At 38.6% G+C, this 13,383-nt stretch overlaps 1 protein-coding gene across 7 annotated transcripts in view; it reads right to left on the bottom strand.

Moving 5' to 3' along the window:
• thrb (thyroid hormone receptor beta) overlaps positions 1-13,383 on the bottom strand; it is a 109,259-nt gene that overhangs the window by 18,325 nt on the left and 77,551 nt on the right. For all 7 annotated transcript variants that reach the window (XM_081613002.1, XM_008421263.3, XM_081613003.1 and 4 more), the window contains 2 exons: positions 11,949-12,013; positions 10,354-10,404 (listed from right to left, as the gene is read on the bottom strand). In XM_081613002.1, coding sequence (XP_081469128.1) covers positions 10,354-10,404; positions 11,949-11,955 — 58 coding nt within the window. In that variant the 5' untranslated portion in view covers positions 11,956-12,013. The remainder of the gene's footprint in view (positions 1-10,353; positions 10,405-11,948; positions 12,014-13,383) is intronic.

The following is a 13,383-nucleotide window of genomic DNA, read 5'->3' as shown; positions in this document are numbered from 1 at the left end:
TCATGGCAAACAGATTGTTTCATTCAAAAAATACTTTATTGATCCCAAAAGAAAATGAAATGTTGTAACTCATTGATTCAAAATTCTTCAGTTGTTATGAGGGGAATAATTTTCACAAAGTAATACACAAGATGTTACTAATTCAATGCAAGACATGTTCAGTCCTCACCAGCAGTGTCTACAACAACATTAAACACAACTCTAGTTAGGTTGTTTTAGCACAAGCTGCTACCTACTTAGAAGCAATGCTACTACCGAACTGAACTCCTACATTAGATGTTACTAATTTAATCATTTTATTGCCTTTACAAGACATTCATGGGCAACAACAAAAAAATGCAAATCTTGCGATGTAACTAAATTCTACAAAACAATGACAATTAAATAAAAATGTGTAAAATAAAATAAGTGACTGTATAAATATTCCCTCCTTCCAGTCAGTATTTGGTATTTGCCCCTCTGGCTCCGTCCCAGCAGGGAGTCTGTGTGGATCGCTCTCAGTCATTCTGCTCATCTGGACGCTGAACTTTTCCTCCATTCTTCCTGCTGAACTCCTCCAGCTCTGTCAGGTCAGCTGTGAACAGGTCTGGACTTTGACTGGGCCACTCCAGAACCTCCCACTTGTTGTCCATCTATCTTTAGCTGGATGCTCCAGGTCGTCATCTTGCTGGATGATAACTGTCCTCCAGGATGTTTCCACAGTTCGCTCAGTTGGTCTCCATTCCACTCATTGTAATCTATCACCAACTTGCTGGACCTCTGCTAGGTTAAGTCAATCACTTTAAGGGGGGTGACTATTCATGCAATCACTTTGTTTATATTAACGTGTTATTTGTCATTATTTTACAAAAATCAGTTTTCACTGTAACGTAAAAAAAATATATATAGTTTTTGTCAAAAAAGCCAAATTTAGTTGATAATGATTAAATTGTTAAAGCAATAAAACAGGTAAAACATGGCAGGGTTGGATACTGTGTGTTGGCACTATTTATGAATTTATGTTTGGAGATTGTTTTTTTTCTTCAGGTAAAACATGAACATTTATCAGGATGAAATAAAGTTGGGGAAATCAAATTTTAAGGTGAATTGTATTTTAAACCCAAAATAACTTAGCTAGTCAGTTTTAAGTCATAATTCTAGTTACTGCAGTTAACTTTAATGCAGTACACAAACAAAATAATCAACAGAATGGCTCTGTATGGAACCCAGGAAGAGTAGCAGCCTTGTTTGGGTAAAAAAGATCTGATCTCTTTGTTCTTGACAATAATCAATCCTTTTGTCTGCCAAGATGTTTTTGATCTGAACAGTTCACAGTCTCCAAACAGAATGGTTTGGATCAGAAAACCAAAAACTGAACCCGGCTTAAAGAACCTCTGAGTGCCACGGTGGGGAAACAGCTGCTTTATGAGACTTCATTTCTACTGGAGAAGCAGCTATGGCACATTTTAATACAACATCAAGCTAAGATACACAAAAGCAACAAGCCACAGACAAATAATGCAGCTCCCCCGTTTCTATTCCATCCCCTCCATGTTCCACTTTGTACTCATAGACAAACTATCTGTACCCTTTGAAAACCAATTTAATTTGACTGATATTTAAGTATTTTGATGAATTATGGACACATTCATAGGAAAGCAAAAATGTGGATCACTCTGCAGAAGAAGGCTGATTATGAAAAAATAAATCTGGAAAAGCATGAGATGGTGAAGGAGTCGACTGACCGACATCCTTCCACCATGATACTGTTCCCAATGATTTTAGACGGCCTGTTGGAACTCTGATGTTGTAAAACTCTCCTATAGAAAACTGTCCTCATTAATGTCAGTTTATTTTTCATGTTATTACCTGTACATTAACATCAAAATCACTGAATTAAAAATATTGCAACACAACACAGAACAGTAGTCTTCACTCAGTCACAGTCCTCATCGCTTGAATAGAATATATGGTAGGGAATTATGTTTCAGATGCATTGTGTTCATGTTCTGTGTTCCGGTTCGGACGTTCAGAACGACTTCCTGTTCTTTACATTCACAACTGATGTACTGTGGAACTTTGTACGTCAGTTCTGGATGTACAACTGATATACCAGAACCAGAAATCAGCGTGAGGAAAATCATAATTCATACTGGCATCACAGCTGCTCTAGTGCTTTTAGCTGCTCAACAATCCGTCGTTGTTGTTCTCTGCCTTCATTTACATCTGCCTCTGAATACAAGACAGAGACAGGTCTGACCTGCAGACAGATCACTGATGGAACAAAAATACTTCCATGGAGTCACAGAACATTATCTGCTTTAAAAACCAGAGGACATGTCCACCATGTCCATCTGACGTGGACATTTCCTATACATTTACAATAGATAACTTGTGTGTCTTTGCCTCTCTAAGCTTTCGTTTGGCTCACTCAAAATGTTCTACTTGTTTAAATTCTACAAAGCCGGTCATTTAATGACAAAGTTACATAAAAGATCAGCTGAATTAACACATTTAATCTTTTTATTTTTAAAACACAGCCACCATTCTGGAAACGTGTTATGTATTAGTGTTACTGCAGTTTTCGGTCATGTATGTTGAGCTGTTTGACATATGACGATCCAGATTCTAATGACACAGAAATTTATCTTAAAAAAGTAAACTTAACAAACATTGACATTAATGCTTCTACAGAAATCAAAGTAGAATTCAATGTTGAAATATTATAATTTCAATATTAACTACAAACTCACTTAAGATGAGAAAAATCTTGAATTTATTAAAGAATATAAATTGGAGTATTTGTATATCGGCCTTATGAACGTTTAGACAAAACATTAAAAAAGCTTAAATGACATTCATGGCCAAATGAATGTTTTAATGTAAGTAAGGCGTCAACATGAATATGTTAGAGAGGCTTAGTGTGGGGTTAAGGCTGGGCTAATTCAACAAGTGTAACTGTGTCACATTTGGATTCAATCAACATGCAGCAGCTTTTCAGAGACAGGTCCTATGAGGCAAATCTGCTTGCAAAGAGGGCTTGATACCAGTTTAACTTTTTGATGAGGTGATGTCCTTGACTGGGCCTAATCTTGTTTGCAGTTTCCTTAACAACTGTCGGCAAACTGTTAAGCATCCATCAGACAGTTTAGGGCAAGTCAATACTGAAACAATCTGTTGTCTGAACTGGCTGGACCTTACGGTGGGTTTCAGGACCGCCTATGTTCAAACTATTCCCCTTATGTTTTTATTTAGCTGAATGGTTGTCAGACTGATGGTAATATTTTGTGTATAGCAAAATTGTGTTAGCAAAATCAAAATCTAATAAGCAATTTTAACACTGATCAGCTGATCTTTTATGTAACTTAGTCATTAAAAGCTGTGTACTACTGGTAATGTATGCAAATCAGAACTTATTCAGAGCATCAGCATGTAAATAAATGTAGTTTTTTATATACTTGCAAAGCTTAAAAGAATTAAATTTATTTGATTATATTGAGATTTTTTTCATCAGATAAATTATAATTTAAAGGAGGTTCTTTATTTTTTTAATTAATTTTAAAATATTATTTTATTATACCAAAAGTTATGAAAAACTGTTCAGAAATGCACGGCACCTTCTGAAGCACAGCTGTCAGTTTTAAACAAATGGATGTAAAATGTGATGGACTCACCTTACCGGTCAGAGAAATCTGCATCACTTCGTTCTTCTGAACATGCTCTAATGAAAAAGAGATGGAAATCTGTTTCCACAGGTAGAACGCATGTTATCCTGGCAGAGTAAACACCTGGAGAACCGTCTCGTGGCAGACTCCAAGTATTCCTGCCACACAGGTGGTTGAAGCGCCATGGCCTTTCTGTTCCAGCTAACAACACACTCGCTCCTTCATTCCTCTGTTTCCTCATCATTTTTCGCCGCCGTGCCAACGGGATCATAGTTTCCCAGTCAGAGGTGCCTAGCTGCAGTGGCTCAGCAAAGGGCTTTTACACTCATATATTCCCTCCCTGATTGATCACTTTGCGACTCAGGGGTTCAAAGCCGGTCATGAACAATATTTGGATGTCAGGCATCTCTTCCACCCAGGGGCCCTCAATTAACACGACGCCCCGTGCCAGATGTCCCCGGCTACTCCGTGTTACCTGAGGAGGCCACATTAGATGAACCTTTCCCAGTGAAGTTCAGGGTAAGCTCAGGGGAGCAACAGAAGGCTCCCAGGTTGAAAGTTGAAGTTGGAGCGGATTATCCGCAACGTCCCCATGGCTCTCTTTCATACTACTCTAGTGTTTTTGTTTCAGAGCAGTCTGCCCCTCTGTTTCACCTTATGGGCAGAGAAAAATACCATTGACCTCCAAACATGCGACTGCTACACAATGGCTTTTTTCTAGTCCTTTCACAAAACAGCAAACAATTGGTAAAGAGTCAGAAAACACACTGTTAAAAAGCTGGTCTATTAGAAAGTTCAACTTTTAAGGTCAAGTGATGCCGGCTCATTACGCAACTCTGCAGCTTTTCTTAAAATCCCACTGACTGCAACGAAAACCAAAAGCAGGAATCACTGCTATGGCAGATAACCGGCATTTATTGTTACTGTATACATTATGTATATATTTCTCAACTCTTTTGACACCTTGATTAAAACTACCACACCACTAACTTCACCAGATAAACTTCCCATAATCCTGTGCTGCATCGCCATCACTGTCACATGACCAAACAAACATCACATGATCAACCTCCTTCCCTCCTCGTCCAGAAACAAATGGCAACAAGATGGTAAAAAAAAAAAAAAAAAAAAAAAAAAAAAATATATATATATATATATATATATATATATATATATATATATATATATATATATATATATATATATATATAGTGCTGATACATGATGGATCCCTAACATGTTGTGTTCTACTAGTCACTCTTAGAGTGGAGAAAAATTTTAAGCATGTCATCAAACATAGTCATTATATCTTACATACAAACTGCAATTAAAGGACAGGTTTATCCTAATTTTTAAAATCTCAACTCCAACCTTTGTTTCATACATGCAAACATTTTCTCCTATAAAACTATGACTGTGTTTCACTGTGTGTTTTTCCAATAGTCTTTTGGATTTTACTTCCAGGAAGTACCCACCACAACCAGGACACCAACTCTTCTTCTGCTGAGGGACTAGATTTAGAAATGTCCTTTCCAGTCAAACTGGGCTTTACAGGAAGAAATGTGTTTGGGTCAGCAAATTAACTTACAGCTTCATAAATTACAATCAAATTTAAACATTTCTAACTTGTCAAATTCCTGTTGGAACCCTAATGCAACAGACAATTGACAAGGAAGTTATGTGGTCCATCTGCCACCTGCCGGCTCTGCATTAATACTGAACATAGTCTGGCACTCTGCTGTAATGGTCACACTGTGTCAGAACCACAGAGTTAGCACAGAGTATGTGCTTCCAGAGTTTCTCTTTAATTTTATTTTTAGAAAATAATAAAACTGTAACACATACTTGACAAAAATGACAAAACAGAAGTAAAAATTTTTGTCCTTCTGTTTAGACTAATTCTGAGAATATTATGAATGGATACATATCATTATTGTACTGTATTTCCATACAGATGCACCATTTATTTATTCTAACATTGTAATTCAGTTCAGTTCAGCTTAAGTTTGTTTTTTTACTTTATGTGTTTATTTCAAACATATTTACATTCACAATTCAGATACCATGATATATAGTTAGATGTGTTCGAAAAGGAGGCAGGGAAAAGTATAAACTTATTAGACCTCTTTCTTTTATGTGTATTGTTTTTACACATTCCTTATTTAAAGCAAAGAAAAAAAATCTAATGAAAAACAATAAAAACCAACAAAACAAAAATAAAAATAAAATACACAGCTATTTATTCTAAGAATGTAATTCAATTCAATTTAGTGTTTTCAGGTAATGATAATTCACAACACATATCATCTCAAGGCACTTAAAAAAGTTAGTCAGTTATACAGACAGGAAATTCATCATCGGTGCATCAAGTTCAGTTCAATATTCAAACTGGTTCAAAAGTTTTGAAGCAAACCCAGCATTCACTTGTAGCGACAATTGCTCACATTGTGTTGCTGACTTTGCAGTACTCCCTCAGGCTGAGCATGCATGTAGCGACAGTGGAGAAGAAAAACTCCCCTTTAACAGGAAGAACCCACCAGTAGAAGTATAAATATTCATTTATTAATATGTACAGCTGGATTTAAAGCTACTCAGCAACACAAAAACCAAAATACTGCATTACATATCAGTACACCCAGACGTCTGAACAGCCTTGTTGTCATGACTCATATCTCATGACCATTCAAGAGTAATTTGACTGGATCATGTGTGAAAAACAGGAAATACTACTGGAGCTGAGCTTCAGTGTGTGGATGCTCTGGGTTCTCAAAGCTCATATTGGTTACAGCAGATGAGCTGGTTCTGGTTCTGCAGTTGGTTTCTTCCTGTTAAGTGGGAGTTTTTCCTCTCTACTGTCGCCACATGTGTGATCAGTATGAGGGATCGCTGCAAAGTCAGTGACTTGATGCAACCTGTCAGGTTTCCTTTCCTCCAGTTTGAATAATAAACTGAACTTGATGTATTGTTTGATTATGTGTTATATAAGGTTATATATAGCTACATATAAACTGCACGTTTATCTTGTGAAGTGCTTTGAGAGAACATTTGTTGTAAAAGTCAGAACAAACATATTTAACTGGTTAAATTTAAATAAAAATGGCTTCCACTCCACTAACTAATCCAATATTTCTGATGGAAACATTTTTATTAAATATCAGTAAAATCGATTTTTTAAAAATCCAGCTGCAGCCAGATACATAGAAGTTTAGATAAAATTCAAAGAAAGGAAGCAGACATCTTGTCTAATCTGTAAGTTTGTCCTTCAGGTTCTGATTTGAGGAGTTTAGTCATTTTGATTTCAGCAGTGTACATATCCTCGGTTTTAAACCAGATGAACTTAGTGTGAAGCTATTTCCAGTTCGGCCATTTCCCCTCCCTCACAAAAGCTGCTATCCTCCTGGGTCTGACTCAACAGACTGAATTGATCCAATACATTCTGGTGTTTGGAGAGTTTTTACTTCATAGTTTCAGTACTGTGTAAGAAGTGACTATAGTATCATGTTGACTATATACAAATCATAATCTATTAAATTAAAAATAAATTACAAAGTTGGCTAAAAAGTCAGAACACTACATTAGTTTCTCTTATTTACTTTCTTTCTCCAATTGCACAATTATTTAAGTCAGTTACTAAATATATTTGATATCAGAATAATCTACATTAAATAAGAAAATGTCTCTGGAATCATTTCATAGATGATTTCTTTTCTTTTTACTTTCCTTCTTGCTGTAAACCACTGCATCACTTTTTCTTTCTTTGGACTTCACTGATAAAGTGAATTACAGTACCTATAAAAAGTATTCACACCCTTGGATGTTTTAGCCTCTTACATTTCAGTCATGAGCAACAAAATGTGACTTTTTTGATTAAAAATAACAGAAAAAACATTTTACAGAAAAAAAGTTTTCAAAGTGAAAACTGAATGATAATGAATTAAAAATATTGACCATATAGTAAGTGAAAATTAGTATAAATATTCCCTCCTTCCAGTCAGTATTTGGTATTTGCCCCTCTGGCTCCGTCCCAGCAGGGAGTCTGTGTGGATCGCTCTCAGTCATTCTGCTCATCTGGACGCTGCACTTTTCCTCCATTCTTCCTGCTGAACTCCTCCAGCTCTGTCAGGTCAGCTGTGAACAGGTCTGGACTTTGACTAGGCCACTCCTGAACCTCCCCGTTGTTGTTTTCAGACCGTCTTTGTGTATCTTTAGCTGGAAGCTTCGGTTCGTTGTCCTGCTGGATGATAAATGTTCTCTGAAGCCGAAGCTCTCCGGAAGATGGAACCTAACTGTTTGATTTCCCAGCATTCGTTTGACCTTTGACCTTCCCAAACCTTTCAGGATCTGCTGCTCAGAAGCATCACCACAGCATGATGCTGCCACCATCATATTTCACTGCAGGGTTGTTGTGTTTGTGGTGATGTGCAGTGTTGTTGTCCTCTACAAACAGCACCTTAATAAAAAAATCTCATCAGACCAGAGAAGTTTCTTCCTCCTGACCTTGGAGTCTCTTCCCACAGGCCTTTAGGTAAACAAACTCTAGTCCAGCCTTGATGTGAGTTTTCCTCATCAGTGACGTCCTCATCGCCTCTCTCCCATAAAGCTCTGACTGGTGAAGAACCAACGGTCGTCTGCAGAGTTTCTCCATCTCAGCTGCTACAGCTTGGAGCTCTTTCAGCGTAGTCATGGCAACCTGGTGTCCTCTCTCACTAGTCTCCTTCATATAGACTACATTGTGAGGATGACCTGTTCTTTCGTGTCTTGATGAACTCTGGGGGATGTTCATGATTTTTTTTCTTCTTCATCCCTTGACTTATACTTTTCACTAACCTGTTCTCTGATTTGCTAGGAGTGTTCTTTAGTGTTCATGCTGTTGTGGTAACCAGGAATTGACGTTCCAGAACCAGCTGTCTTTATACTGCAGTCGCTGCAGTCAGCTGGGCTCCACTCCACTCACTGTGAGGCTTTAAGTCAATTATTAAATACATTTTATGTCAGCTGGTCTAGTTCAGGAACCAGCTGAACTAGACCAGTCACTCTAAAGGGGTTGAAAACACTTATGTCAAAAATATTTGTAGTCATTTGTCATTATTGTGAAATCAGTTTTTATCTAGACATCAAAAGTTTGCTTTCCAATTTCTTTTGTAAAAAAAGCCACATTTTGTTGAGCATGACTGATTTGTAAAAGCAATAAAAGGGTAAAACAGTTATAAGCAATGCACAGAGTTGAATAGTCTGGCTTTATATTAACTATTACTTTCATCTAATGACTCCTAATTAAAGTAAAATCACTCTGAGAGACTTCCTGCTGCTTGAAATGGTTTGGAGTGAAAGCAGGAGCCACAGAGAGAGGAATCCTGCAGGAAGCTCAGCCACAACCCAACTCTGGATGAGACGGACAACAACCAGGAACTCTGTTAGGAAATGACTGGAATGAATCCCAGTCAGAGCTTTGTTTACTTAAATGTCCAAGTTCATCTGCACAATTTGAGTTCTTCAGAAAAACATATTCATCTGAGGATATAATAAGACACACAGTTTTATGCAAGATGACCTTCTAGTGAAAATACATGATCTGAATGGATCTGAAAGCGTGAAAAAGTTCGGAGAACACAGCGATTCAGAATGAACCTGGTCGTCTGCAGTGGTGGCATAAACCTAGACTCAGATTTTACTGTAAGACATGGCAGAGGCGTAGTAATGATGCGACAGTGCAAACTATTTTAGAGACAGATGCTTGAGGCATCATAAAATGTTGGGTTTAATCTGGAAAATGGAAAGTTTCAGAAACCATCAGCACAACCATATGTGTGCACATATATGGTTGTGCTGATGGTAAGGCGTTTCTGGACTGGAGCAAAACAGTAAAAAGTTATTTAAGTATTTGATGAAATGATTTAATCAAATATTAGCAACCGAGGTCAACCGGAGCATCTGGGCTTGTTTTTCAGCCTGGGTTTTTTCCCCCAGTCTGATGATAGTTGAAAGAACAAGGTCATGGATCCAAGCGGCTCAAATCAGCTTGCTTTTAAGACAGTCTGTGTTTACCCTGGGGATGCGGTAAGGAGCTCACTCTTTCAGGGGGCTCAGGGCGCACATTACCCTTTCACACTAAAAGGGATAGTGTCAAGGTGACTGGGACATCTGAGCACTTCGTCTCCTCGACATCATCCAGGTCAAGTGTTTGAGACAGGTTGGAGTGGGAGGAAGCTGCGGGGACACCCAGCACACGCCAGGAGGATAATGCCTCTCGATTGGCTTGGAAACGCCTTAGTGTCCTCCTGGAATAGCAAAGAGGAGGCAACTCGGGTGACGGAGGACGGCCGCCTCCACCCAGAGCGCCTGAACCCACACAAGTGTTGGGGAATGGAGAGCTACATGATAATAACCGCCCTTAATGTGTCTTAATTCCTGTTACTGCGACATGCAAACTTTATATAAACTCACCCTGAAGACATGATTGCTGAATGAATGAAAGTATGTGTTGTGTATTGTGTAATGAGCTCACCCTTAAGCTAAACACCACGTTCTAGATCTCTCTACAACGGGTGAGGAAAACCACTTCAAGAGCAAAAATCAAGATTTAAAGGAAAGTAAAGAGACTTAAAACGAAAGCATTTCTTTGGTTTCATGTCGACTTTTTTTTTTTTTTTTCAGAAATGCTCTTGAGCTCACTCAGACAGACAGGAAGAAGAGGGAGCTGAAATGTTACCGTTTTGAACAGCCTCGTCCTTCCAGCGGGGGGAGCATTTCTCTGCAGGCTCTAAAAACAGATGGGGAGAGGCAGTTAACCAAAGCAGGCCAGAGCTCAGTAAAACAGGTTAGACACAGGCAGAGCAGCTGCTCTGCTTTCATATGCAATCAGAAGCACAGAGGATGCAGGCCTGTCAGACAGGAGCTGCAGCAGCCTGCTAACCCAGCAGCATCCCAGCCATTACCTCAGTGGCTGAGTTGGTGTTGCTTTCAGGGTGTAACAGCAAGCGAGGGGATTGGGTTCATTTCCTCGTGCGATACACGTGAGCTTGTGTCTGTTTGGTTCGATAACATATGTGCCGGATCAGAGGTGTTTAGTGGGACGGCTAAATCCACACGTGACGACCAATTTACCTCGTACATTATCTCTACTGACTAAATGCACCTAGCGGCACATACTGTACTTGCCTGTTGAATTTAAATGGACAAGCTGTTAGCGCGTTGCTGCAGCCCATATGTCCTGCACACAGCGAGCTGCAGCGCTGGCAGGCTGCTTTCTGGGTCTGTAAGGGCATTCTGCTGCAGGAGTTTCTGGTATTTTCTCTGGGGAATGAGGAAAGATGTCAAAACTTTTATGTTCAGTAGGTTTTTCAAGCTTGTAGCTGTTCAAGCTCAGATTAATTGGAAAGTTTAAAAATAATTGTGGAAACTTTGTCTTAGAGGTTTACGGCAGGTGTTACTACTACTATAAATGATAATTAACGTTTTATGATGTGCATGATAATATATATGTCATATTATGTATTACATGGTGATTACATTAAAGTAAAGACATCAGAAACATAGTTAAAGTTGAGTTTAAACTGAACTTGAGCTCATGACTCGTTAGAAAAAGTGAGTTCTGACAGCAGACCTGAGTCCGGAGCAGACCGACTGGTTTTCAGGACTCAATTCAGGGCTTAAAGCTCCAAAATTCCTAATTCAGACACTGTGAACAGAAAAAAATAATTCATCTCCTTCTTAGAAGATTTAAAGGTCAAATTGGAAACTTTTGTAGTGGGTCACAGCAGCATAACACGAGCTGTGCTGCGGCGAGCTGAAAGCAGTGAGACCTCCGCCTTCAGGGAGTCAACTTCCTGGACAGACAGGAAATCAGCTGCTGTCAGGTGGATGTTAACGGGTCTGAATATTTAAACTTCATCCAGGTGTAAATCTGATACATGGGAGCAGAACCGCTTGTAGGCCTGGATGCTATCACCATGGTAACCAGGATCTCAGGTCCTGCATGTTTTCAGTATTTCCCACTCACATGAATATTTCACTGGCATTTTTCTGCAGCACTTGTGAGTGAATGTCGTCATTTGAGTCAGGTGAGCTGGAGCAGGGACACACCTGAAACCTGCAGGACCTGAGATCCTGGAAAAATCCAGATAGATCTGCTGCTGCAAAGCTGCTAAAAGCAACTCCTGGGGTTTCATGTGAAATTAAAATGTGTTTTTAAAGAATGGAAACCTTAGTTTTCTGTTTAGGATGGATTTAATGGTTTTTCTGACGTTGTAAATTCTTTGTGTGTGGTCATGGCTGGGCGCTGCTGGGAGGGGTGCAGGGTCTTACCTGACATACTGGTGGGCTTCAAGGCCAGGATGACATCCTCAGAGCCTCCTCAGACATCTGGGAACCTAGCAACCAGAACACAGCCAGGAGTCAGTTTGTCCTCCACTCACCCTACTTCACTTCAATGTCACCACAACGTTTTCTCTGTGTCTGCAATTTTATGTTCAACACTGGATTCTAACTGGAAGAAAATGCAGCTAAAGTGCAATCTCATTATTTAACTTAATACATAACTGTTGTTTCTGTGTTTATTTCAGGTGTAATTTGTAGTAGTTTCTTAACAAAGAATCAACCTTTCACAGGCCTTGGGACTTTTTCTGCATGGTTTTGTCAGTGCACAGCGACATCTGGTGGCTGATCCTGAAATATGTCTTTACACAACCCAAGCACATGCTAACAGGGATTAAGCTCTTCTGTTTTTGTTATCATTTAATTCCCACATAAACTACTACAGTACTATAAGTTATAATTATGCTTTTTTTCCCTTCAAGTTAATATCTGGAAATGTTCTAATGTGTACAGACATATACCAGAAGTCACATTTTACACTTGCAGCTAACTCATTTCTGTTTGAATACAACCGTTTCCCTTCACTGCATTGATTTAATGAATATAGGCTCTACAGACACATGTACTTCACACCTCTGGATTCTGATAAAAGCATTTAGTTAGTCCTACCATGACAGTGTTTCAGGTATGGTAAGGTGGTCCATATCACAGTAACATCTATAAGAATGGAAAGACTTGAGGATTCTCAGAATGAACACGTTTAAAGAATGAGCTAGCTGCTCTTGTCTTGCTAGTTTTCCTTGAGAAAAGTTTGTAATTGTTTCTCTTCAATAAAATGCACAGCCTTTAGCAAATTAGCTAACAACACCCTTACATCACATAAATTAAAGGCAACATCTGTGCTGTTATTATGTAAGTGAGAAACAGCCAAATTTTTTTCTACTGGTCTTTGACTTGGCCACTGAGCGCTACTGAACAGCTATCCAGCTCAAGTAAAATAAATCAATAAAACCTAACATAATATTGGATGAATTATCCAGTTTAAGGGCATATCATTAATCATTTAATTTGAAAAATATTTATTACAATAAGAATTTTGATTTATTACTGTTTCAATAAAAATAAAGTTAGGGTTTGCTTAAAGCAAACCCGAACTCGCAGTGTTATTGAAAATGTTGTTTATGATATTTTTCTCCACTGTTTGTACCATGAGAACATCATTAAAAAGGAGTACATTTGAAGATATGACTAAATGCAGTTACTGTGATAGGCTATGATAGTTACGGTGATAGGCTCACACTGGTGGTGTCCTGAAGATGCCTGTTTCAAAAGGAAATGTTTTCAAGGGCAGTGTTTGTGTTTGTGGCGCCATGAATGCTGTGTTAGCATTCACAGTCATACAGTTACCTAAAAAATAAGTAATAAA

Source organism: Poecilia reticulata, chromosome 11 (genome assembly GCF_904066995.2).
Source record: "Poecilia reticulata chromosome 11, P_reticulata-male-v2, whole genome shotgun sequence".
Taxonomy (NCBI): Eukaryota; Metazoa; Chordata; class Actinopteri; order Cyprinodontiformes; family Poeciliidae; genus Poecilia; species Poecilia reticulata.
This window is presented reverse-complemented; position numbering and strand designations above follow the sequence as displayed.